The following is a 25640-nucleotide window of genomic DNA, read 5'->3' as shown; positions in this document are numbered from 1 at the left end:
TTAATAATGCAGATCAGTGGTAGAGTGCTAACCGAGCATGTGACCCTAAATTCAATCCCTGGAATGACACTGAAGTGGGGGCAAAGCTACAAAAACAAATGCAGGGCTAAGGAGACAGCTCAGTGGTTACATGTGCTTGCCAGCAAAGCCTGCTGATCCTGATTCTCTCCCCAGCAGGACCATGCAGGCAGGCCAGATGCACAAAGGGGTGTATTACATCTGGAGTTCCTCTGCAGTGTCAGGAGGCCCTGGTGTGCCCATTCTCTCTCTCTCTTCTCTTTCTCTCTCTCTCCCCTCTATCAAATAAATAAAATGTTTAAAAAAAAAAGTATAAAGGTCAGGAATCTTTTATCCAATAGGTGAAAAATCCATAGGAAATCTAATTTCAATCACTTCTGAATTATCTATAGCATCACATATAACTATTTATTATTCTGCGGGTGTCAGGGTTCAAGACATGTTACCTCCAAGTATGGCTGAGCCACACTGATTACTTTAAGCTAAGGAAGTTGAGGATGAGATGCATGGCAAGAACACCTGAATGGCCCTTCTCTCCCCTGAAGTTGGTCATAGTACTCTCATGTGAGAGCCGTCCTACCCATATGGATGCAGGATCCTCGTTTCCAAAAATGGAGAGATGCTAAGAGAAACAAAGTAGAAAGAGTCTTTTTTAGCTCTTTCTCTATGCTCCATCCCTATCTCCCACACTATGGCATGACCCTGGACTGGCAGATGATTCTAATAACAAACCACTTAGCTCTGAGAGCAAGATTTAATTTAACTAAATGAAAATAAATGAAATAAAGTTTCTGGTACTGCCTTGAATAACCCTCTAAAAAGTACTAAAATTGCGAAATATTAAGTCCCCAACACATGAACTTGCTGCTCAGGAAAATAAGAAATTTCCAACTATCTCCCTGTCAAAGTGATGGAAAGCTCTAACCCAGATGCACAGCAGCTACTTAAGCAAAAACTAAACAAAAACAGACAACTTTAGTTTGAGTTTCTCAAGGGTCAAAATGTCGATTTTCCTTCCAAAGTGGGAGATCTTCCCTTCTTCAACAACTTACAAAACTGTTTTTTATGATTTCAATACCTAGAAAAAAATGTCAAGAATCGGGAAATATACGTCCTTTGCAAGTAGTTAATTTGATGTTCCTATTGATGTACATTTAAGGTTTTCTATTTTGTATGCTACAGTTTCATTCTGATATAACTTTGTATGCATTTCTTTTTCCCCGGAAATTCATTGGACTTCATGAATTAATAGTTTCAGGTCTTTCTCAGTTCTGGAAAACCGTCAGTCATAACCCTCAACTATTGTCTCTGCAACCACCCATCTCTCTTCTCTCCTGTATGTCACACTTTTCTGTCTTCCATGGTTTGTTTTTGGCTTTTTTTGTTTGCTTGTTTGTTTTGTTTTCCAAGGTCGGGTATTACTCTAGCTCTGACTGACATGGAGTTCACCATGTAGTCTCAGGATGGCCCCAACTCATGACAATCCTCCTACCTCTGCCTCCCAAGTGCTGGGATTAAGGTGTGCACCACCACGCCCAGCAATCTTACATGGTTTGTAACTTTTCCTTTGTTGCACATCTTTGTATTTATTGCTTGCATTCTGTAAAAAGCCCTCAAATTAGTTTACAGTTTATATTTATCTCTTCATTTATATTTAATAAGCTTGTATCCACTGACTAATTTTGATAATCACATCTTTAGTTTCTAGTTTTGTTTCTTTTCTCTAAATCTATTCATTTTTATTGTTGAAGCTTTATTTACATATTATCAATATTTTCTTTGCTTTGTAAAATACAAAAGACTAATAGTACAGAATGAGCAGATTTAAAGGAATGGAAAATAAGTACACCACAGAAATATAATGTGAAGCTATACTGTCATAAGACAAAATAAATTTTAAGGTAAAGAGCTTGGATTGGGCTGGAGAGATGGCTTAGTGGTTAAGTGCTTGCCTGTAAAGCCTAAGGACCCTGGTTCAAGGCTCAATTCCCCAGGACCCACGTTAGCCAGATGCACAGGGGGCGCATGCATCTGGAGTTTGTTTGTAGTGGCTGGAGGCCCTGACACACCCATTCTCTCTATATGTCTGCCTCTTTCTTTGTCTGTTGCTCTTAAATAAATAAAATAAAATAAAATAAAATAAATTTTAAAAAGAAAACTTTAATTGACCACAACCAATTCATAATGGGGAGACTGACGATTCATTTTACATTCTAATGTAGACTATGGAAATGCTAATAAGGAACCTTTAAACAAAAAGACAAACAAATCATTATGGGTGATCAATTTCAGGGTGGAAAGAGCTCTCAGAGGCCTGTGGAATATAGGAATGGACTCTAAAGCTGTAGACATAACGTTTGCTAGTGTTACGCGTCAGAACATAGAAGCTTACTCCCAGGAAGGTGACAAAAAGCTACCTAAGCCTTCTTCATTTTGATGGACAAGTTATGTATTATCCACTCTCCTTATATAGCAAACACGGACCACAAAAAGAAAAGCTTGATACATTGAAATGATGATGCAACGTCTCCTACTTAGGAATTTTAGGTATTTGCTATTGAAATAAATCAGCATTGTATCTCTGAAAATATGGCTTACTTGTAAACCCTACAACTTATAATCATTTTCATTTCCCCAAGTGCTTTACATATACATTGTAAAATGAGTTTTTATGAAGTTATAATTCATATATTTTCTGAACTTTTGCCTTTTATTTTGCAAGTTATTTTACATTAAATGGCTGCACAGTTGTCTTGAGCTTCTGTAATTATTGAGTATCTATAAGTTGTCCTCATCTTTTCTTAACACCTTCATGTAAATCTGTGCACATATCTTTACTCTTTAGAGGGAGCGTTTCATTATAGTCCAAGGTGACGTAGAACTCACTCTGTAGTCCCAGGCTGGGCTCGGATTCACCGTGATCCTACTGCTTTCTGCCTGCTGAGTATTAGGGTTAAAGGCATGTAGTACTCCCAGCTATTCGTGTGTGTGTGTGTGTGTGTGTGTGTGTGTGTGTGTTTCCGAGGAAGGGTCTCACTCTACCCCAGGCTGACCTGGAATTCAATATGCAGTCTCAGGGTGGCCTCGAACTCACAGCAATCCTCCTACCTCTGCCTCCTGAGTGCTGAGATTAAAGACGTGCGCCACCACGCCTGGCTCCAGCTATTCTTTATATTAATATTATCATATATATTTTTAAATTATACGATGAAATTTAATAGATCACTGTATTCAAAATGTCTTCTATAATGGAATGAAGGCAATGTTAGCAAATAGTGACACACTCTGTATGCTTTATCCTATACTAGTGATTAATATTAACTGAAACTCAGGATGCTAGTTAATGAAATCATACATTAGAATGTACTAGTCAGATAAATACATGTAAGAAAGCAAAAGATAACCCAAAGGTCCCACACTGTAAAAACATAATGCAGGGCTGGAGAGATGGCTTAGTGGTTAAGCGCTTGCCTGTGAAGCCTGAGGACCCCGGTTCGAGGCTCAATTCCCCAGGACCCACGTTAGCCAGATGCACAAGGGGGCGCACGTGTCTGGAGTTCGTTTGCAGTGGCTGGAGGCCCTGGCACGCCCATTCTCCCTCTCTCTCTATCTGCCTCTTTCTCTCTCTGTCTGTTGCTCTCAAATAAATAAATAAAAATAAACAACAAAAAAAAGAATTTAAAAAAAAAAACATGATGCAATTCAAGGGTTCAAATATTAGATTCATATATCTAAAACTTTTCTGTTGAGCAAATAATAACAGATTGATTTGGTTAATATGAAGTAGAATCAGGAAATTACAAAACTGAACAACAAAGGTTTCTCATATAAAACAATGGGGAAATGAACAAATAATTGATTGCAGCCCTCTCCTTTCAATAGCTAAGGCAAGCATCTAAACAAGTACTCTTTCTACCCATGTATGAAGTAAAGATATGTATATGCAAGCTATGTACCATCACATAATTTTTTGTCAAAGCAGAAGGACCATGCAGTGATACCTTCTGATGACTCTAAAAGTCACATACATCTTATCTTTGAATACTCCCCATAATCTAAAAATTATATGAATATGATCACCTTGAAATGAATAAAGTTATATTCTACATGAAAGGAACCCAAAAGCCTGTGGACTGCTGTCTTTATGAATAATCTCATCTCTAGAATACAAGGTTGAAGAAATAGGAGGATAGCATGTCTGTTATGGGGAAAACCAACCGCTCTCTAATTGGACTAGAGGCCTACTCCATGGGAAGGAATACATGCCTGATTCTGAAAACCTATGACAGGGGAAGTCAGGAGCCCTAGGGGTGTAACACCTGCTGGTTCTTGCTGAATGTATATACTATGCTCACCAAACTGCCTGGTAAGCACTTCTCTTAATTTTCATACCCAAATATTAATGATACTCTCACTTTTGGTTAAAGAACCTTCTCTTCAGATGGCAGTGACCTTGGGATGAAGGTACCATAGTGCTGAGAAGTGACAGAGGAGTGCTCAGTCCTGAAACATCTCTATCACACTTTCCAAGGCTCAGGGTCCATTACAGAAGAGATGGTGGATAGAATGTAAGAGCCAGAAGAAGGGTAGGGCTCCTTAAAATGCACTCTTTCAGACATAAAATGGCCTGGATATCCATGACCTCATAGTGCTTGACATTATTTACACAAGACCCTCATAATAGGAGGAAAAGATGATGACATCAAAATAAAAAAAAAAAAAAGACTGATTGAGAGGGGGAGGGGATATAATGGAGAGTGAAGTTGCAAAGGGGAAAGTGGAGGGGGAAGAAATAACCACGGTTTATTGTCTATAATTATGGAAGGTGTCTATAAAATTATAAAAAAGAAAAAAGAAATAAGAGAGTAGGGTTCTACCATGGTTCTTGTTTTAACCATTACATTTGAAAAATGAGCATCAGTTTTATTTTTATGTGAGAGAGAGAGAGAAAGAAGGGGTATGCAAGGGCCTCTAGCCACTGCAGACGAGCTTCACACACATGCGCCACCTTGTACATCTGGCTCACGTGGGTCCTGGGAAATTGAACCTCAGTCCTTAGGCTTCACAGGCAAATGCCTTAACTGCTAAGCCATCTCTCCAGCCCCAGAGCATCAGTTTTTAAAATATTAATAATAAGTTTACTTGTATTAGTCCTGGCCAAACAAAACTTATTTATTTATTGTCCACAAGGCCTAATAGATGAACTTTTCAGTTCTATAATAAACTCCCTAGTAGTTATCATACTTTAAAACCAGCCATGTGAAGAAGGCTCCTCTGAAGAGGAGGCCTGGGAGGTGCTTCACTACTCACCATCCATGGCAGACCCCGCAGGCTGGTCTTCTTCACTTATAATCTCCTTCAGGCACTCCAAAATAGATAACAGGTCTTTGACATCAATTTTTCCATCAGCGATACAATTGACAACATTCCATGTATCTTCGATTCCTGTTTTGATGGCAAAATGTAAAAGCACTCGTACGGTTAGTATATCCAGATCATCGCATAGCAACCTGATTTGAGTGAAATATATTCATTTTCTAGAATACTAAATCTTTTCTATCAAAGTATCTCTCAGCTGAAATATACACAAAATGTATAGCTTTTGACGTTCAGATTAGGAAATAAGAAACTATTTTCCCAAGTTGTTCAAGACACGAAGCTAAACAATAAAATAGCAAAATGGTTAAGTAAGTAATGCCAGGAGCTGGGGATATAGCTCAGCTGGTTCAGTGTTTGCCAAGCAGGAACAAGACCCTGATGTCAATCTCCAGCACTACATGAACCAGGCCTGGGGGCAAAAACCTGTATTCCCGACACTTCGAAGGATCAATAATTCTGGATTATCCTCTGCTACATAGGAAGTTTGAGGCCTTCCTGAGCTGTTTACGACTTTTTTTTTTCCTTTTGGTTTTTTGAGGAAGGGTCTCACTTTAGCCCAGGCTGACCTGGAATTCACTATGGAGTCTCAGGGTGGCCTTGAAGTCACGGCAATCCTCCTACCTCTGCCTCCCGAGTGCTGGGATTAAAGGTGTGCGCCACCACGCCCGGACAAGACTCTTTCTTAAAAACAAAATCAAAGGGCTAAGGAGACGGCTTAGTGGTTGAGGGGTGCTTGCTTGCTTGCTTGAAGGCCTGATGGCCTGGGTTTGATTCCCCAGAATCCATATGAAGCCAGATGCACAGGGGGAGGCATGTGTCTAGAGTTTTTTGTTTTGGGGTTTTGTTTTCTTTTTTGCAGTGGGTAGAGGCCTTGGTATGCCCAGTCTCTTTCTCTCTTTCTCTCTCTCATGTACTCTCTCTCTCCTCACAAATAAATAAAATATTTTTAAAACTAAGACTGCAGCTAAAACTTACACATATGTACATTCCTTCATATTTTAACTGACAAGCATCAAGTCTTGCTGTTTTTCAAATTTCATACTTACTTTGACACTCATTAAATTCATCAGTGTTGGCCAATTCTTGGATAAATTGCTTAAACTGAACCACTTCATCTTTAAAGGAAAAAAATGATAGACAGCTTAGATATTCTTATTTTTAAAAGTGATTTGAGGTTATAAAACCAGAATTATAAAACATAAAGTAGAAGAATGACAATAATCTCACAATGTGTATGATATGCTGAGATGTAAAATAAAGCCTGCCACAGGTATTACTTTGAAAATGAATTTATTCAATACAAATCCATCTATTTAAGAGGTAGGAAAATAGTTCTAATTTTGAGAGAGAATGAACGTGAGTGAGAAAAGGAAGAAACATAAGGGGAAGGAAAAAAGATGAAGACACTTTGTTAGTTTAAAGAAGTAAAATAGTTACCATCAGGATTAGTATTGTCCAAAAACTTCTGTATTTCATCATCTCTTAGGTGGATTCCTATAGCATTTAATCTCTGCTGAATGTCAGGAATAGCTTTAAGATCATTTCTGTTAATGTCCGCATTATAAAACTTTTCTCCTAGAAAGAAATAATCATTTCAGTTAGAAAACCAGAGAAAATTAAGAATAGTAAGCATTTTACTTAGTCTGAAAAAAGTGGATGAAAACTCTAGAGTTAACATCATGTTTAAAGTGAAGCATGGGCTGAGTTCCCTATAAGATCACAAGCACAGTAGAGGGATGTTTGCCACTTCTGTCCAGCACTGTACCAGAGATGCAGCCAGTGCAACAAGGGCACTAAAAGGAAATAAATGGCACCCAGATTGCAAAATTAGAAAATTTACCATTTTTCCACATATGAGATTATGAAAGATACTATGACATTTGAAATATCTACTAAAACTATAATTTAGGAAGGTTATAGGACACAAAGTCATAAAACTGTATTCCTATACAGAAGCAAACAAAAACTGGATAATGCAATTTTATGAGCAGATACCATTTACATAGCAAAAGAGAAAATCAAACATCTGAGACAAACCTAAGGAAAGGCGTCAATACTGAAAGCTAAAGGTCATGACTACAAGAAAATAAAGGAGCTGGGCATGGTGGCACATGCCTTTAATCCCAGAACTCGGGAGGCAGAGGTAGGTGAATCGCCATGAGTTCAAGGCCACCTGAGAATACATGGTGAATTCCAGGTCAGCCTGGACTAGAGTGAAACTCTACCTCAAAAAGCAAAAACAAAAAAAGAAAGTAACAGATACCTAAGTGAAAGGGATATGTGACATGAATATGTCAATTCACATTAAATTTATTTACAGTTTTATTTATATATTTATTTACTTATATTATAAATAATAAATTTATTCATAAATAAATTATTTTTATATAACATTAGCTTACATTAGCATTTTCTTGGAAAATTAACAAGTTCATACTAAAACTAACATGGGACTGCAAAGAATCTGGAATTTTTTAAAGCCCTTCAACATAAAAGATTAATTTAAGGATATAATTTGCCACATAACAATAATCATGAGATAGTTTAAGTAAATGGAAAAAAGCACCTGAAAAAAAAATCAAAATCTCAAAGTAATAGAAACTAACACTACCTGATTTCAAAGCCTATTATAAAGCTATAATAATCAAGACAGAATTGGATTGATGTCAAGGAAGATAAACAGATCAATTAAACCAAAACAGTCCGTAAATAGGCCCACATAATACTGGCATAAGAACACATATATGAATCAAAGCAATCAAACTGAAAGTACCAAAATAAGCTATAACACATTCTATTAGTTTTTACCAAAGCAATCAAAGGGGGAAAATAGTTTGTTTCAAAAATTGGGTCAGGGACAACTGAATAACCCCATGTGAAAGGATGAAAGAAAACTGCTTACAACACAAAAGTTACTGCATTCAAAGGCCACCTCACAGTCAATTTGTTATAGGAACTGATGGGATTGCTCGGAAATCTGTAAGGGATGCCTGGGGAGATGGCTCGGCAGGGAAGAGCACTTGCTGCACAAGCATGAAGACTGAGCTCAATCCCCACCAGTGACATACAAAGTCAGGCGTGATCACGCGTGTCTGCAACCCCAGCACAGATGGTGGTGGAGACAGGAGGGTTGGTGCGGCTTCCCAGTCTAAACAAAAATCAGGGAACTTGGCTGGAAAGATAGCTTAGCGGTTAAGGCAGTTGCCTGCAAAGCCAAAGGATCCCAGTTCAAGTCTCTAGGACCCACATAAGCCAGATGCACAAGGACATATGCATCTGGAATTCGTTTGCAGCAGCTGGTTGCCCTGGCACACCCATTCTCCCCCCCCACCTCTCCCTCTCTCTCTCTCTCTCTCTCTCTCTCTCTCTCTCTCTCTCTTTCAAATAAATAAATAAAATATTTTTTTAAAAAAATCAGGGAGCTGGGTGTGGTGGTGCACACCTTTAATCCCAGCACTCGGGAGGCAGAGGTAGGAGGATCACAGTGAGTTCGAGGCCACCCTGAGACCTCATAGTGAATTCCAGGTCAGCCTGGGCTAGAGTGAGACCCTATCTTGAAAAACAAAAACAAAAACAAACAAACAAAAATCAGGGAGCTCCACTCAGGGAGAGACTGTCTCAGGGAAGTAATGCAGAAGAGCACTAGAGAAGGACCCGACATCGCTCAGCCCTCCACATATGTGCACATACAGCATGCACAGCTGCACAACACGGGCATATACCACAAATGCACATGGATATACATACTGCAAGCACATACAAAAATATGCATGAAAACATACAAGTTAGAAAGTAATTAAAAACTAGAAGACCCACAATAATTTTGAAAAGGAATGATATTGAAAAATTAAAGCTACCTAATTTCAGGACTTTCTAAACAGCTAGATTAATAAAGACCACAAATATTAATGATAAATAGAGCCACAGGCATGGGGACATAGCTCAGTGATACTTCCTAATATCTTGTCTAATACATGAAAGACCCAAGTTTGATCTACCAGCATCACAAGAAAAAAATAACAGTAGAGCCGGGCGTGGTGGCGCACGCCTTTAATCCCAGCACTCGGGAGGCAGAGGTAGGAGGATTGCCATGAGTTCAAGGTCACCCTGAGATGACAGAGTTAATTCCAGGTCAGCCTGGACCAGAGTGAGACCCTACCTCGAAAAAAAAATAAATAAATAACAGTAGACCCATAGATCAATGAAACATAATAGAAAATGCAGAAATGCATGGTCAATTGACTTTTTGATAAAGATACAGAAGCAATTCAATGGGAGAAGGATTACTCTCTCTAACAAATGATGATGCTGTAATAAACATATAGTTGCAAAAAAAAATTAACCTCCATCAGTAACTTGCACTTTACACCAAAATTCACTTACACTGGGTAACAGATCTAAATTTAAAAACTAAAACTACAAAACTTCTAGGAAAAAAAAGATATATAGGAGAAAATGTTTATAGCTCAGATTAAGCAAAGATTTCTTAGGTCATATGCAAACATACAGAAAAATATTGATAAACCAGACTATATCACAATTAAAAACTACTATTATTTGGAAGACAATATTAAGAAAAGTACAATATAAGAAACAGACTGGGAAAATATCTGCAAAAACAATTCAGACATGCTGGTGAACACCTGTAATCCCAGCACTTGGGAAGCAGAGACAGAAGGATCATGTATTTGAGGCCAAACTAGGCTAGATAGCAAGTACCAGGCCAGCCTGGGCTACAGTGTTAGATCCTATCTCAGGAAAGCAAAAAAAAAAAAAAGTAAAACACCCATATAATAAACAACTTTATCCAGATTATCAGAACATATACAGAACTCTCATAACTCAATAAGAAGAAAATAACTCAATTTGGTTTTAAATGGCAAAATATTGGACATATTGAATATGAAGAGACAACAAAAAACACATGAGAAACACATTATTAGTCATAAGGAAATGTAAACTAAAATTATAATGTAACACCACTACATAGTCAAATAAAACATATACATAATCTACCCTTGTTTTAATCTTCATATTGCTTCTTATCTGGCTTTAACTACCAGAGTCTATACTGATTAAACTTGTAAACCACTGTGTGTTTTCCACATGTAGACATTAAATACATATTTAGCAAAACTCACTTGTAACCTCCGGAGGTGCCAATACATCACAGAATTTAGTCATTAGTTCCTGAATTGTAACCTTGCCATATTCTGTAATGTAAAACAAAGATTCACTAAAGAAAATACTGTTTCTCAATTAATTGATTAATTGATTTTAGCCATATGATTAATTCAAAAAATTGATGAAGTAATGAATATTACCAAACTTATTCATGAAACAAAGCTAAAACTTGACAATGTTCAGCATTAAACTAGGGAGTTCTCACTACAAATAAACCCACCTCTGTGCCTTCAGTAACCCTTTTATTTTTTAAAGAATGAACTTTTAGAGCTGGAGAAATTCCTTAGTAGTTAAGGTGCTTGCCTGCAAGCCAAAGGACCCAGGTTCAATTCCCTAGGACCCCATATAAGCTAGATTCACAAGATGGCAAATGCATCTGAAGTTTGTTTGCAGCAGTTAAAGGTCCTGGCATGCCCATTCTCTCTCTCCTTCTCTCGCTCCCTCCCTCCCTCTCTCTCTCTCTCTTTCTCTCCTTTCAAATAAATAAATAAACAAATAAATAAGAATGGACTTTAAAATATATTTTTTAACTTTATTTATTTGAAAAAAACACAGAGAGTATGCACACACCAGGGCCTCTGGCCACTGCAAACAAACTCCAGCTGCGCCTCACTGTGCACCTGGCTTACGTGGTACTGGGTGGGAAGCAATCTGGGCTGGCAGGCTTGGCCAGCAAGCACCATTGAGCCGCCCAGCCCTCATTGTTTTCTTTTTAATGTGATAATATTGTTATCTGTGTATTTCTAAAATCTTCATGAATAAAGTCAAGCATCTTTTTATGTTATAATCAACTGGATTTGTTGTCCATTTGTTTTACATATCCTAAGTGGCAATTATATCCCTATACTAGACAGTCATTTTCTTTTGCCCGTTTTCCTAATGGAATGCATCTGTTCTTATCAACTAGATATAATTCATTGTACTTAATCATGATCTTCTATGAGTTGTATGACTAAATATTTTCTCAGGGTTATAACTTACCTCTTCATCTTCTTAAAGGCCTCTCTCAAATAATTAGTAAGGCAAGCATGATGGTATATGCTTATAATCCTAAGGTAAGGCAGGAGGATTCCCACTTTGAGGCTAGCTTGGGCTACCAAGGGAGACCCTACCTCAATTAAAAACATATAACAAAATATCATTTTAATTCAATTAAATTTATAAACCTTCATTAATAGCTAATGTTTTGGGGGGTTGTTAAAAAAATTCCCTGCCCAAAGGAATTCATCTATGTTTTCCAGTAAGAACTTTCAAATTTTGTTTTGGACCCTTATATCCACACACCAATAGGGTAGCCCTTGTCCACCAGTCATCCCACTGGAGCTCCGAAGGATGCCCTCCTTCCAGAGTGTTCCACCCATCTATCTTCCACCTCCAACCTGTAAAGAATGGCCCCTACACAGCACATGCATCAGAAGTACAAACCATGCTCAGGTACATTTTTCAACACTTCAGTCAGTATGGAATTAGCTGTCTGAAAGCCATCATTCAGTAATAACGTCTTGAGTTCAGAAACATCAACTATATCATTCTGGACAGTTTGGGCTGTAGCTAAGAGTAGCTGAGTAGCTGCAAAAAGAAAAAGAGTAAATGCAAATGTTTCAAGATCAGAACTATAATATTCACCAGTTAATGGCTTCAGGTTGCATAAAATAATTGAATAGTACTTGTAACTACTACTATACTTTTTAAATATGTATTTTATTTACTGATTTGAGAGAGAGAGAGAGAGAATGGGCACACCAGGGCCTCTAGCCACTGAAAACAAACTCAAGATGCATGTCACTTTGTGTATCTGGCTTATGTAGGTACTAGAGAATTGAACCTGGGTCCTTAGGCTTCACAGGAAAGTGCCTTAACCTCTAAGCCATCTCTCTAGCACACTATTACTATCGTTTTACAAACAAGAGTGTATTATAATAGCTAATAGTCATTAGGAAATTACTAAGTGCTAGACATTGTCTTAAGTACTTTTACTTGACCTGTTTAATTTCATAATAATCTCAAGCTACTCATTACCACCATTTTTCAGATGAAGAAACTGAGATTAGCAAGATTAAGTGAGTTGCTGAGGAATGCATTGGTAACTAAGTTGCAGGCTCAGTCACCACAGTTCAAAGCACAAGCTCCTGCCCACTGTGCCTTTCAGGAAGACACATACAAGTAGTCAAGTTTTATCCCATAAGCTGTTTAACCACTCCACATATGGTTCCTGAGATTATTGTAAATTATTTCACGTAAACTTTAAATCAGTTACATTGCAAATTCACCTTGAAGTTGTGTTGCAGAGACAAAATAGACATTACAATATTATTAAGCTGGAGAACAAAATGTAAGGATATAATAATTTGGTTCTAAGTAATTAACTGAATATCATTACTTTCAGAAATAACTGTCAGATCTTTGTTGACATATGTAGCTTCTTCCTCCAGCTCTTGTCTATGGTGGCCACAGTTGAGAATATAAATATAATATAGACCAATACATGCCCAGCTAGGTTGCAGGAGGGCAAGCTGTTGCAATGTGCTCCAGCAACAGTACTTACAGAACAAGTACTAAATGGTAAGAACTCTGGTCAAAGTCACCATTAATACCCAGCTGTGATGGCTAATCTTGATTGTCAGGATGACAGGATTTAGAATCACCAAGGAAACACACCTCTGGGTGTAAATATGAAGGTGTTTATAAAAATATTTAACTGAAAAGAGAAGAGCCACCCTGAATGTGGGCTGCAGCATCCCATGGACTAGGATGCAAGAATGTATGTGTGAATATGAAGGAGAAACAAGTTTAGCACCCATATCCATCTATCTCTGCTTCCTGACCACAGACACAAAATGACCAGCTGCCCCATGCTTCTGACACCATGCCTTCCTGACCATGATGGACTATACTTTCAAACTGTGGGCCAAAGAAATCCCTTCGGGCATTTTTGTTAGCTATTCTGTCACAACAATAAGAAAACAAATAATATGCCAGCCAAAACAATCAAAGATGATAAAGGAAAAAGGACATTTGCAAGCAAGCATTCAAAGATAAAAAAAATTCTGCCTCTTGCATGTCTTTTCTTTGGAACTTCACAGAAAGTGGGCAATCAACAAAATAAGTAGTAAATCATAACAAGGAAAAGTACAGATTCGGAAAGCAAGTTAGCCGCAGAATACAAGTAAAGATGAACCCCAAGGTAATCACTGACTCTGTACCATATATTTTCAAATACTAACAGGTTGTTAAAATTGTTATATACAGGCCTGTAGGAAAATATACACATTTTAAAACAAAATAAGATGGGCATGGTAGTGCATGCCTATAGTTCCAGCTACTGGGAATTTGAGTTGAAGGTATTCTGAGCTTACAAGTTAAAGGTCAACCTGAAAAGCATAGGGAAACCCAGAGAACTCCAGATGCATGCACCACCTTGTGTATCTGGTTTTATATGGGTCTTGGGCAATCAGACCTGAATCCTTTGGCTTTGCAGACAAGCACCTCAACAGCTAAGCCATCTCTCTAGCCTGAGGAAATCTTTAAATTGTAGAGAAAATGAGATTGCTAGGGATAGCTAGGTACCAAAGATGGATGGTAGTGAGCATACAGGGATTGATACCGCAGAGATTTAGGAGGATCAGTTAACTGAATCAGGATTTCTAAAACTAAAACACACAGGCTTGTCTAGTTAGATATACCTGGAAACTCCAGGGTTCTGACTTGAGATAGCACAACAAAAAGTGATGGTCCTTCACACAATTCTAGAGCTGATTTAACTCATGGATCTAGCACTCCTGGGATGAAGGTAAATTGATGTTTGAGAAAGGTCTTTGTAATAGTGGTAGATAAAATATTTTTACTGTAACTTACCTTTCCCATTCCCTATAACTTTGCTTCATTTGCCTCACTTTTATTTTCTTATAGTATTTATATTTTATAATCTGCTTAAAATTGTTTTTAAAAGAGTACAAGTTAAAGATGGAAACCCATGCTCTCATTGCTAGCCTGACAATGAGCTGTGGGAAGGCAGCAATGGGCACTGTGGTCATTCAAACTTCATCAAAACAGAGATTCAGAGGCTACAGAGAAGAATATTAAATCAGATCTCTAACATGCCCACCAAGGCTCAGGGAACATTGCAGAAGAGGCAAAAAGATTGTAAGAGCCCAGGGTGGGGGGATTAGCCTGAGATACCTTCTCCCCCAACCCCCACACAGAGACTTATAAGTGTATAACATTTTAATTTTAAAAAAATCAATAAATAAGGCTGGAGAGATGGCTTAGTAGTTAAGGTGCTTGCCTGTGAAGCCAACGGACCAAGGTTCCATTCCCCAGGACCCACGTAAGCCAGATGCACAAGGGGGCGCATGCATCTGGAGTTCATTTACAGGGGCTGAAGGACCTTGCACACCCATATTCTCTCTCTCTCTCTCTCTCTCTCTCTCTCTCTCTCCATATATATATATATCTGCCTTTCTCTCTCAAATAAATAAAAATCAATATTTTAAACATCAATAAATAAATTTAAAGACAGAAATATATGTGGTGATTTTTTAATGTCATTTCATAAAATACTTTTCAGTCATTTTCTTGAAGTAGAAGTACTCACTTACCTTTGGACTGTTGAAATTGTGGAGTTTCTTTCATTTCCATTAAGAAATCTTTTAAATCTACCTCCATTTTATCTGAAAGGTAAAAATCAAACCTGGCATTAAAATTACAACTAATTTATAATAATCTAAAATTTCATCCTAGTTCACTTTTCTTTCTCAAATAATTGAAACTATTTTAGTAAAACTTCTAACAGTTTTATGAATTACCCATTTGCTATCAATATGGATAAATAACATTTTTAGTCCCTTACATATGCTAGCCAACCTTTTATGGCAATATATATATATATGTATATACATATATATATTCTATAATCTTCATAAAAATTATATGACATTGAATACAATTAATAGTTCTACTTTTAAAAGATGAAACCAAAAAGAAGTTAAGTTATTCAGATGATAAAGCCAGGAAGTTACAGAGGTGTATTTGAACTAATTCAGCCTAAGTTCAGAGATGACAAAGTTAAATATTAGTAGTAATAGTGAGAGTCGCAAGACAGTCACAAGTGAAGTACAATGCAATCATGTTACCATGGTAGAACATCCAGGGTTACAACTATGTTAAGGAGACTTTGAGTTATCATAAAATGGCAAAATGGATTGCACAGAAACCATCCGATTTCAAAACCCAGGAGAAATTGTATAAAATGTAGCATTTTACAAACCTATGACAAGTTATATATGAATGAAACTAAGAAATGATGTAGAGATTAGTAAGCAATAGTTAGTAAGCAATAATACCAACACTATAGCTACCTTGGAAAGATATTTGATACCCACAAATGGTGATGCATTCAAGGCTCAGAGATGGTGAGATACTTGATTCAAATGCTAATGCAGAATCATAAAAAGGATTTATGCCCATTCTAAATACAGCTATGTCAGGTAAAACTGAGATGCCTAAGGATTTCCTTCAATCTCCATAGAGGAAAGATGGACATCTACTGACTCAGATAAACAGAGGCCTAAATCACTCTATTCTAAGAGGCCATGGGGAGAAAAAAATTCCTGTAAGTCTAGCCTATATTTTATATGAATTTGGAGTCTAAATCATTCTGCTATGGGAAAAATCAAAGGCAAAATATAAGTATTAATATAGGTGAATAATAATCTGGAGAAGTTGACAAAATCAATAGCCAAACTGTGCTAAGGAGGCTCTTCCAAACCTAGGACTTACAGGATTCTCAAGGAAAAGAGCAAGTTGATAAGAGAACCCCAAAATAAAAAGTGACCTAAAACCAAAGACACTCAACATCAAAGATCGCCAGATGATTTTACTTCCTGATATATAATATCCCTGTATATTGCTTATGTCCTCACACATGGATGAGTGGAAGGGAATCAAACAGAAGGGTAATCTGTGATAGAAAGGACAGCTAAATGTAGGTCCACTGGAAATAATAACTAAAGCTAAACAATTGCTCTTTTGAAATGTAATAAGCCTTTAGATATTTTATTTGGTTAAAATTCAAAATGTGAGCTAGAGAGATGGCTTAGCAGATGTGTGCGTTCCGTGTAATCATGAGGACCCAAGAGAGTCCGAGACCTCCCATGTTTAACGCTCTTGGACCCATGCAAACAGCTGGGCATGGCCACATACATGCTGAGCCCCAGTCTGGTGGTGATCAGCGAGCAGAGAATCTCTGGTCTCATGAACAGCAAGGTCGGGACTCAGTAAGATAAGAAACTCCATCATGGGGGGGGGGCAGGTGAGCGCTAGAGGGGGGGACGGACACCGTGTTGTCCCCTGCTGCACCAGGTGCGCCTGCAAGATGCTACACACAAGTACATGGGGGGCAGCGTCAGCACACACACCACACACATACCACACACTATGCACGTGTGCACACACACACACACACACATGCAGAGTCAAAACCAAAATGTGACAAGCACTATGAAAGGACAGATGAATCTGGATCTTTTCCAAAACAATTACATACTGAAATGTCACATGTCAAGATGTTTTACATCTTTTACCTATATTCTATCACATATTGTATGGTATTACCCACTCACGCTTATAAGTAATGAATCATAAATATCTAAATAACATACATCACATTCAGATTAGTGTGAATGGTCCACTATATCTACAAATTAGCAGATTATTCTGGCTCATTTGTATCAACCTAAGCTTCTAGTAGGATGACTCCTTTTCTCATCTTCAATTATATACACACATATATATATACATGTATGTGTATGTATATACAAACACCTTATTTCTCATGAGCAGGAAAAAAAATGAAGAGAATCTCAGGGAAAATGCTTACCATTGATGTCACAAGATTTAAGGATGTCAGATAAGTCCTTCTCAGTTACATTAACATTCAAACATTTCAGGGCATGTTCCAAGTCAGATATAGCAATTTTACCATTATCAGTATGAGTCAAAATTTCAGCAGCTTCTTTAATTTCTAGAAAGATAACCATACACAATATATCATTTTTTTAAAAAAAAAAAGTACATACAAAGCAATTTATCTAAAATCTGCTCTAGACAACCCCACAGGTTACATATTTATCTAATTCAAAATAAAACAGAAGTAAAATATTTTCTATTAGTTACTGATGACTATCTTATTTCAAAGAGTATTTAAACAAAAAAAAGCATGGAAAAGAGGTTATGATGGATGAATATATATTGCAATAAGATTATGTCTATAGTTATTCATTTAATAAAAATGGAAGTGTATGGGCTGGAGAGATGGCTTAGTAGTTAAGGCATTTGCCTGGGAAGCCAAAGGACCCAGGTTCGATTTCCCAGGATCCAAGAAAGCCAGATGCACAAGGGGCATATGTGTCTGGAGTTCATTTGTAGTAGCTAGAGGCCCTGGCACGCCCATTCTCTCTCTCTCTCTCTTTTCTCTTCTCTCTCTCTCTCTGTCTCTGCTTGCAAATAAATAAATATTTTTTTAATGAAGTGTGTGATGATGAGCCTGTCTGTAGAATCTGATGTAGGATCTGAAGATTCTCAGCTGATAAGGGAATGAAGGCTAGAATTTGCAACTGAAGCTCTTCCCAAGGGCCTCTGCTAATCCATATTTTATTTTTACTTGAGTTACAAAAAGGTACCCCCTGAGGCTGGAGAAGATTGCTTAGTGGTTAAGGTGCTTGCATGTGAAGCCTATGGACCCAAGTTCAATTCCCTAGAACCCACATAAAGGTAGATGCACATGGTGGTGCATGCATCTGGAGTTTGTTTGCAGTGGCTAGAGGCTCTGGTGCACCCATTCTCTCTCTGCCTCTCTCTATCAAATCAATAAATAAAAATAAAATAAAATGTGCTCCTTTGCATGTGCATCAATTAAAAAGGGGGACCTCCTGCTAGGCAGCTATAATCTACCACAGGGATCCAAGGCCTGGAAAATGTAATGGAATACATGTCTTTCAGTCTCCCTAGGTTCTCTCTTAGCCAGACTCCTTTATTCAAGACACAACTCCTACAGTCAAATGAAACAGACCTGTTGATATCACGCCAATTTAAAACATAAAACATAATATTTTTAAACATTAGAAGCTTTTTCCTTTTCATCTATACCATTTCTAGTTCAGTCTCAAAATAAAGTTGTATATGCCTCCATAGTCTTAAAATTGCTGCATTACACAACAAGATTCAAGCCTTCATTAAGGTTACTTGGAAAGAACACCATGTCATCTTCAGACCTAGATTCCTTCTCCTAACAGTTATTTTACAAATACTAAAGAGCAACATTGAAAACTTTAATCCCTCTTATCAAAGAGTTTCCTGTAAATTCCTTCATGAATCATCTTTTAGAAACAAAATTAATATATTACATAGATGGTGGTAAGACAAAAGAATGCACAAATTAGCTTTCTCACTTCATTAACAGGGGATGAACTTCAATTAAAGTTTTATGAACCAAGATATGACATTTAAGCTGAGCCTGGAGGAAAAGGAATGAGTTGGTCCACCAGCAAATGTGTACAAAGTGAGTAGCACATGCAGAGACCTGGGTTCTAGAACAAACGGAGCTGATTTAAAGTACGAGGAGCGGTTAGGGCTGCATGATAAATACAAACGTAGAGGTGATCAATGATAAGGCTAACAAGGCAGTCAAGATAGATCAGTCATTCATCAAATATTTAAAATTATGAGTTACAAAAGATGTGGAATGATACCTAGCATAATAAATTTAAGGTATTAGCTATTCTTAGGAGTAAGATGATGGCCAGGATTATCCTACATTTCAGAGACAAAGTAGTCCCAAGACCAGTGAGATTTCCAGGCAAATGGAAGAAAGTAACATTAATGAAATAACCTAAACCCCGAATTATTTATAATATGAAACAAGTGCTATGAAGCAGAAATGAACTCCTAAGACCATACAACAAAGGAAACTGACCTACGCCGGCAGACAATAATGGACTTCCTTGAGGAACCAGACGCTCACAGCAAACACAAAGCTACCAAAGAGGGCCAGGAAGGAGTATTCCAAGCAGTGGAATATGCAAGCGTCTGGAAGGACATGGAAAGAAAGTGTGGTGTTGGGGGAGCAGTGTGGGTGAAGTACAGACAGCAAGGCTAGTGTTGCAAGATAAGGGCACGTGATCAGAGCAGGCGCACCACGGAGGTCAGCATGGGAGTTTCACCAGAGCTAAGGCAGAACTCCCATAGGAGCAGCTGGTCCACTCCTGAATGTGTCCGCAGACTTAAGGTGTCACCAGTGCGATTCTTGCGCATCCATAGGTACTGCTAAACTAACCACAATAGTAAGAAGTGGAAGCCTACATGTCCACAGACAGATAAGTGGGCAAAATAAAACATATGGTCTGTAGGTAGACACAGTGGAATTTTATTCAGCCACAAAGAAAAATGAAATCATGGCATATACAGAAAACTGGGAACTTATGTGCTCTTATACTAGATTTTAATTTCTGTATATGTGTTTATGAAAGGACGAAAAGGACTAGAAAGAGGGAGGAAGGGAGACAAAGAAAGGGAGGAAGGGAGAAGGTTCAACAACAAGAAAGTCTGTGTAAAAATACCTAATGAATCTCATGCCTTTGTATACTAATGTTAAAAACTTTTACAGAAAAAGAGTGTTAGAATATGCAAGATTTTTGTCTTTAATCTGATAACGATGGGAAATTTTTAAAGAATCACGGAGGGAGTAACATGACCCGATTACTATTTTGCAAAAAAAATAATCTGAGTAGAGCGTTCAAGATAGATTAGAAATACATTAGCACTTGGAAATAACCTGATAAAAAAAAATGGCTCTTGCTGTATGGAAGTTTTTCTGATATAATTACTCACCATTTACCTCTGGTAATTTCAGGTTTGTAGATATAGCCTCGTTTCTAAATTCTGCAAATTTAGAGAGATAATAAAATGAGAAAAGGTATCTTGGCCTTACCTAGTTTGAAAGGAAACCAGTGAGTAAAGGAAGAGCTTCTTTTCTAATATTTATTCCTGATAAACGACTTCCTTCTCAAAGATCCTCCCCGGCTCTCCCCTCAGGTTATCCTGCTCTCCTGCTTCTTCCATGTCTCCTCTGCGTCCTCACCCTCCCAACTCCTTAAACCGGGCAGTTTTAAGCCTTTTGTATTGCTGTTTGTGGAGGCAGAGTCTCCTCCAGTTCAGACTTACCCATAACTCACCCTGTAGCCCAGGCTGGCCTTGAATTTATGGCACTCATCCTACCTCAGCCTGCAGTGCTAGGATTAAAGACATGAAGAGCCACCATGCCTGGCTAAGCGTGGAAGTTTCTAATGTCACGGGTTCTTCCTAGCGTTCTGTTCAAGAAGGCATTAATTATGAAGCTAAGGCCTCTCTCAACCCTCTCTCCCTTCCCCTCTCTCCTACTACTATCTAATCCGGAAGCTTTCCCCTAAGGACAGATCATTCTCATTTATCCCACAGGCTTCCTACACAGATGTGAACTAGCACAAAGATCTATTGAAGGGATAAGTAACATAAATAAAATAAAGTCAGTCAGTTTGTATTAATAAGTTCTACTATAATTGTAAAACATTTCAGAATAACTAACAATGAGACTAGGTGTTGGTTTGAAACAAAGGAAAGTCAAAAATATAGATAAAGGGGCTGGAGAGATGGCTTAGCGGTTAAGCGCTTGCCTGTGAAGCCTAAGGACCCTGGTTCGAGGCTCGGTTCCCCAGGTCCCACGTTAGCCAGATGCACAAGGGGGCGCACGTGTCTGGAGTTCGTTTGCAGAGGCTGGAAGCCCTGGCGCGCCCATTCTCTCTCTCTCTCCCTCTATCTGTCTTTCTCTCTGTGTCTGTCGCTCTCAAATAAATAAATAAAAAAAGAAAAAACAAGTTGAATCTCTGTCGGGATGCCAACTCCATCTTCATGATGAGCAAATAAAGCAAAATTTAAAAAAAATATATATATATAGATAAACTATATCTTAATTTGGTTTTGAAAAACACTCCCAAAATAGTAGGTTTGGACAGTTTTAAAGATAACAATAGAGAAAGGTTTGTGGAGCTAGAGAGATAGCTTAGCGGTTAAGGCTCTTGCCTGCAAAGCCTAAGAACACATGTTCAAATCTCCAGGTCCCATGTAGTCAGATGATGCACAGTGGCATAAGCACACAATGTTGCCCATGAGCCACAAAGAGGCGCATGCATCTGGAATTCACAGCAGGCTGAAGCTCCTGTGCACCCATTCTTTCTCTCTCTCTCTCCCTCTTTCTCTCTCTCTCTCCCTCTCTCACAGAAATAATTTTTTAAAATAAATACTTAAAAAGAAAAAGGTTGAGAACCTCGGCATTTCTAACATTTTGATCCAGATTTGAGTGTGGCGATGCTATTATGTACACTGTAGTCAGCTGTAAGATGCTCAGCTGAAGCAGTCCTTCCTATCAGTTCTAAGAACCAAATCTCCATATAATTCATATATTTCCTCAGAAACACTTTGAATATACCTTTCTGATCAAAGTAAATTTAAAGACAGGAGCTGGAGGAATGGCTTAGCAGTTAAAACATTTGCCTGCAAAGCCAAAAGACCCAGATTGGATTCCCCATGACCCACTTAAACCAGATGTACAAGGTGGCAAATGCGTCTGGAGTTTGTTTACAGTGGCTGGAGGCTCTGCACACCCATTGTCTCTGCCTCCCACCCCCGACCCCTTCCCCTTTCTGCCTCTTTCTCTCCTTCGCTCAAATAAATTGACATTTTTTTTTTAAGTTTTTAAAAAACTTAAGGCAGAAAATACTTTTCTAACTATAGTTAAGATGTATTTGGGTACATCTGAGGTAAGAATGTAAATAGATCAGGTAAATTCTTTGAAAGTAAACAAAGAACTCAACACATATAATTGTCTATAAAAACAAATATATTCAAAATTACTTATCCAGCAATCTTTTCTCAAAAGGCCTTTTGCAATAAGAACAGGGAGAAGACTACATTATTAAAGCCATCTAAAATATATAATAGGAAACAGACTGACACTGAAATGAAATTACTCTAAAAACAACCATCAGCTTGAAGACACAATATCTAGAAGTACTCTGAAAGCAAGTTTACAATTCAGACCATGAGGCCATCCAGGCATTTAACTGGATATAAGGTATAGTCCAAAATCTAATCTATAGGAAAGAAAGTTTATAACATTATTTAGGAATTATTAATAATTGATATTTGATAAAGTAGTTTGAAATTCTTTAACAAAAATTTAGAAAAATAATATAGACAAAAACATTTTAAAAGTAGTAATATCAAACATTGAACTAGAACTCCAATGCTCTTTTTAAAAATTAAGTTTCTTTCATTAAAAAAAAAACAGACATAAATGTTTAGTACAAGCTGCTCATTATCTGCTTAATCAACTCACCCTGAATAAATGAGTCAGGCATGACTTCTTGAAGAATTCCATCAGTAAAATAAAATCTGTCCAGTCTTCCATAATGTGTGTCTTTATGAGGACTTTTTTGCATGGAATCCAACATATTGACAGCCTCATTCAATGCTACAGATACAGAGAATGTACATAACATATAATTCAGGTCATGGATCTAAATTTTTAAGCATAGCAATGAAAATTATAATCTGTTAGGTCTGCACTATCTCATATAACACTCACTAGCCAAATTCTCCACTCTGGTAGTTTTCTTTGCACACAAGGGGGCGCAAAGTCTGGAGTTCTATTGCAGTGGCTGGAGGCCCTGGCATACCAATTCTCTCCCTAAAAAATAAAAGATTTATATCTAAAAAAGTGCTTTAATTTATTAATTTGTATGCAGAGATAGTGAGAAAGAAGTGAGACAGAGAAAGAATGGGCACACCAGTGCCTCCGGCTACTGCCAAAAAAAAAAGAAAGAAAAAAGAAAAACTCCAGATGCATGAAGCTACTTTGTGTATCTGGCTTTCCATGGGTATGGGAGAATCGAACTTGAGTCTTTAGCCTTTGCAGGCAAGTGCTTTAACCACTGAGCAATCTCTCCAGACCCCACTCTGATAGTTTTCTTTAAGCCCATTTCAACAATTTTCTCCACTCCAATAATTTTCCCTTTACGACCTTTGTTAAAAAATAAAATCTGGGCTGGAGAGATGGCTTAGCGGTTAAGCGCTTGCCTGTGAAGCCTAAGGACCCCGGTTCGAGGCTCGGTTCCCCAGGTCCCACGTTAGCCAGATGCACAAGGGGGCGCATGTGTCTGGAGTTCGTTTGCAGAGGCTGGAAGCCCTGGCGCGCCCATTCTCTCTCTCTCCCTCTATCTGTCTTTCTCTCTGTGTCTGTCGCTCTCAAATAAATAAATAAATAAATAAATAATTTTTTAAAAAATAAATAAATAAAATCCAGGGCTGAAGAGATGGCTTAGCGGTTAAGGCATTTCCCTGCAAAGCCAAAGGATCAAAGTTTCATTTTCCAGGACCCACGTAAGCCAGACACACAAGGGGGCACATGCATCTGGAGTTTGTTTGCAATGGCTGAAGGCCCTGGCATGCCTATTTTCTCCTCTCCCTCTCTCTCTGCCTCTTTCTCTCTCTCAAATAACTAAATAAATAAATTTTTAAAAAATAAAAATAAAACCCACCCCTTGTTTTGTGAGTTCTGGTTATTTTGTTTGTTCAGGTAGGGTCTCACTATAAAGCCCAGATTGGGCTCCCACTTACAATTTCTTTTTTTGTTGTTTTGTTTTTCGAGGTAGGGTCTCACTCTGGCTCAGGCTGACCTGGAATTCACTATGGAGTCTCAGGGTGGCCTTGAACTCTCGGCGATCCTCCTACCTCTGCCTCCCAAGTGCTGGGATTAAAGGTGTGCGCCACCACGCCCGGCTTCCCACTTAAAATTTTCCTGCCTCAGCTTTCCAGGTGCTGAAGATGGCAGGCATACACCATGCCCAACACAAGTTTCAAGGAGGCCAAACCATACTCAACACATAATAGGTACTATAAAGACTTAAGCAGCAAATATAGTATTTAATTAAATAAGTTTGGATAGATCCTGCATAGTTATTGCCTGTTTAAAATATTATTTATCTATTTATTTATTTATTCATTTGAGACATAAAGAGGAGAGAGAGTGTGAAAGAGAGAAAGAGAAAAGAGAGAGAGAGGGAGAGAGAGAGAGAGAGAGAGAGAGAGAGAGAGAGAGAGAGAGAGTGTGTGTGTGTGTGTGTGTGTGTGTGTGTGTGTGTGTGTGTACAGGTGCACCTGAGCCTCTTGCCACTGCACATGAACTCCAGATGCATATGACACTTAGTGCATCTGGCTTTACTTGGGAACTGGGGGATCAAACCCAGACTGCAGGCTTTGCAAGCAAGCACCTGTAACTGCTAAACCATCTCTCAGTTCATGCTTTATTACTTTCTAATAGTTTTACCATAAAACTCTCACCAATAAAGTTGGAAAATTTCTGGGTGTCCCTCAAAGCCTTCACACAGTCGTTAACATTCATCACGTTGTCTTCTAGAAGAAAGGGGAAATATAAAATAAGAACTCCTGGACAGGTACTTTTTGAAAAGCTAATATAAAAATAAACATTGAGAGCCGGGCGTGGTGGCACACGCCTTTAGTCCCAGCACTCGGGAGGCAGAGGTAGGAGGATCGCCGAGAGTTCGAGGCCACCCTGAGACTCCATAGTGAATTCCAGGTCAGCCTGAGCCAGAGTGAGACCCTACCTTGAAAAACCAAAAAAAAAAAAATTGAAATTTTATATTTTTCTTATTTATGTTTTATGGTGTGGTAGATTTGACTGCAAGTTTCAAAGGAAGATAGTCATTAAATTTTTTTTGGTATTTTAAAAACTAATCTAAAATGCAAATATGCTCAAGAAAAGCTCTGTAGTTAATACACAATGTATTATAACATCTTACTCTAATTTTTTAAACATATTACATTTTTAACAATGTCTTTATGCATAAATTATCTCTTTTCATTGGTTTCTCAAGGTAGGGTTTCCCTCTAGCCTAGACTGACCTGGAATTCACTACATAGTCTCAGGGCAGCCTCGAACTCACAGGGAT

General features: G+C 38.0%; 1 protein-coding gene across 1 annotated transcript in view; it reads right to left on the bottom strand.

Moving 5' to 3' along the window:
• Nucleotides 1-25640, bottom strand: part of Efcab13 (EF-hand calcium binding domain 13) — a 90959-nt gene that overhangs the window by 17103 nt on the left and 48216 nt on the right. Inside the window, exons 15-23 of the mRNA XM_045159574.1 lie at nucleotides 25012-25083; nucleotides 20467-20517; nucleotides 17459-17602; nucleotides 15180-15251; nucleotides 12007-12150; nucleotides 10539-10610; nucleotides 6835-6972; nucleotides 6444-6512; nucleotides 5329-5463 (exon numbers count right to left, since the gene is read on the bottom strand). Coding sequence (XP_045015509.1) covers nucleotides 5329-5463; nucleotides 6444-6512; nucleotides 6835-6972; nucleotides 10539-10610; nucleotides 12007-12150; nucleotides 15180-15251; nucleotides 17459-17602; nucleotides 20467-20517; nucleotides 25012-25083 — 897 coding nt within the window. The remainder of the gene's footprint in view (nucleotides 1-5328; nucleotides 5464-6443; nucleotides 6513-6834; nucleotides 6973-10538; nucleotides 10611-12006; nucleotides 12151-15179; nucleotides 15252-17458; nucleotides 17603-20466; nucleotides 20518-25011; nucleotides 25084-25640) is intronic.

The sequence above is a fragment of the Jaculus jaculus genome, chromosome 9 (assembly GCF_020740685.1).
Source record: "Jaculus jaculus isolate mJacJac1 chromosome 9, mJacJac1.mat.Y.cur, whole genome shotgun sequence".
Lineage (NCBI taxonomy): Eukaryota > Metazoa > Chordata > Mammalia > Rodentia > Dipodidae > Jaculus > Jaculus jaculus.
Note: the sequence above shows the minus strand (reverse complement) of the source record. Positions and strands in the feature narration are given on the sequence as shown.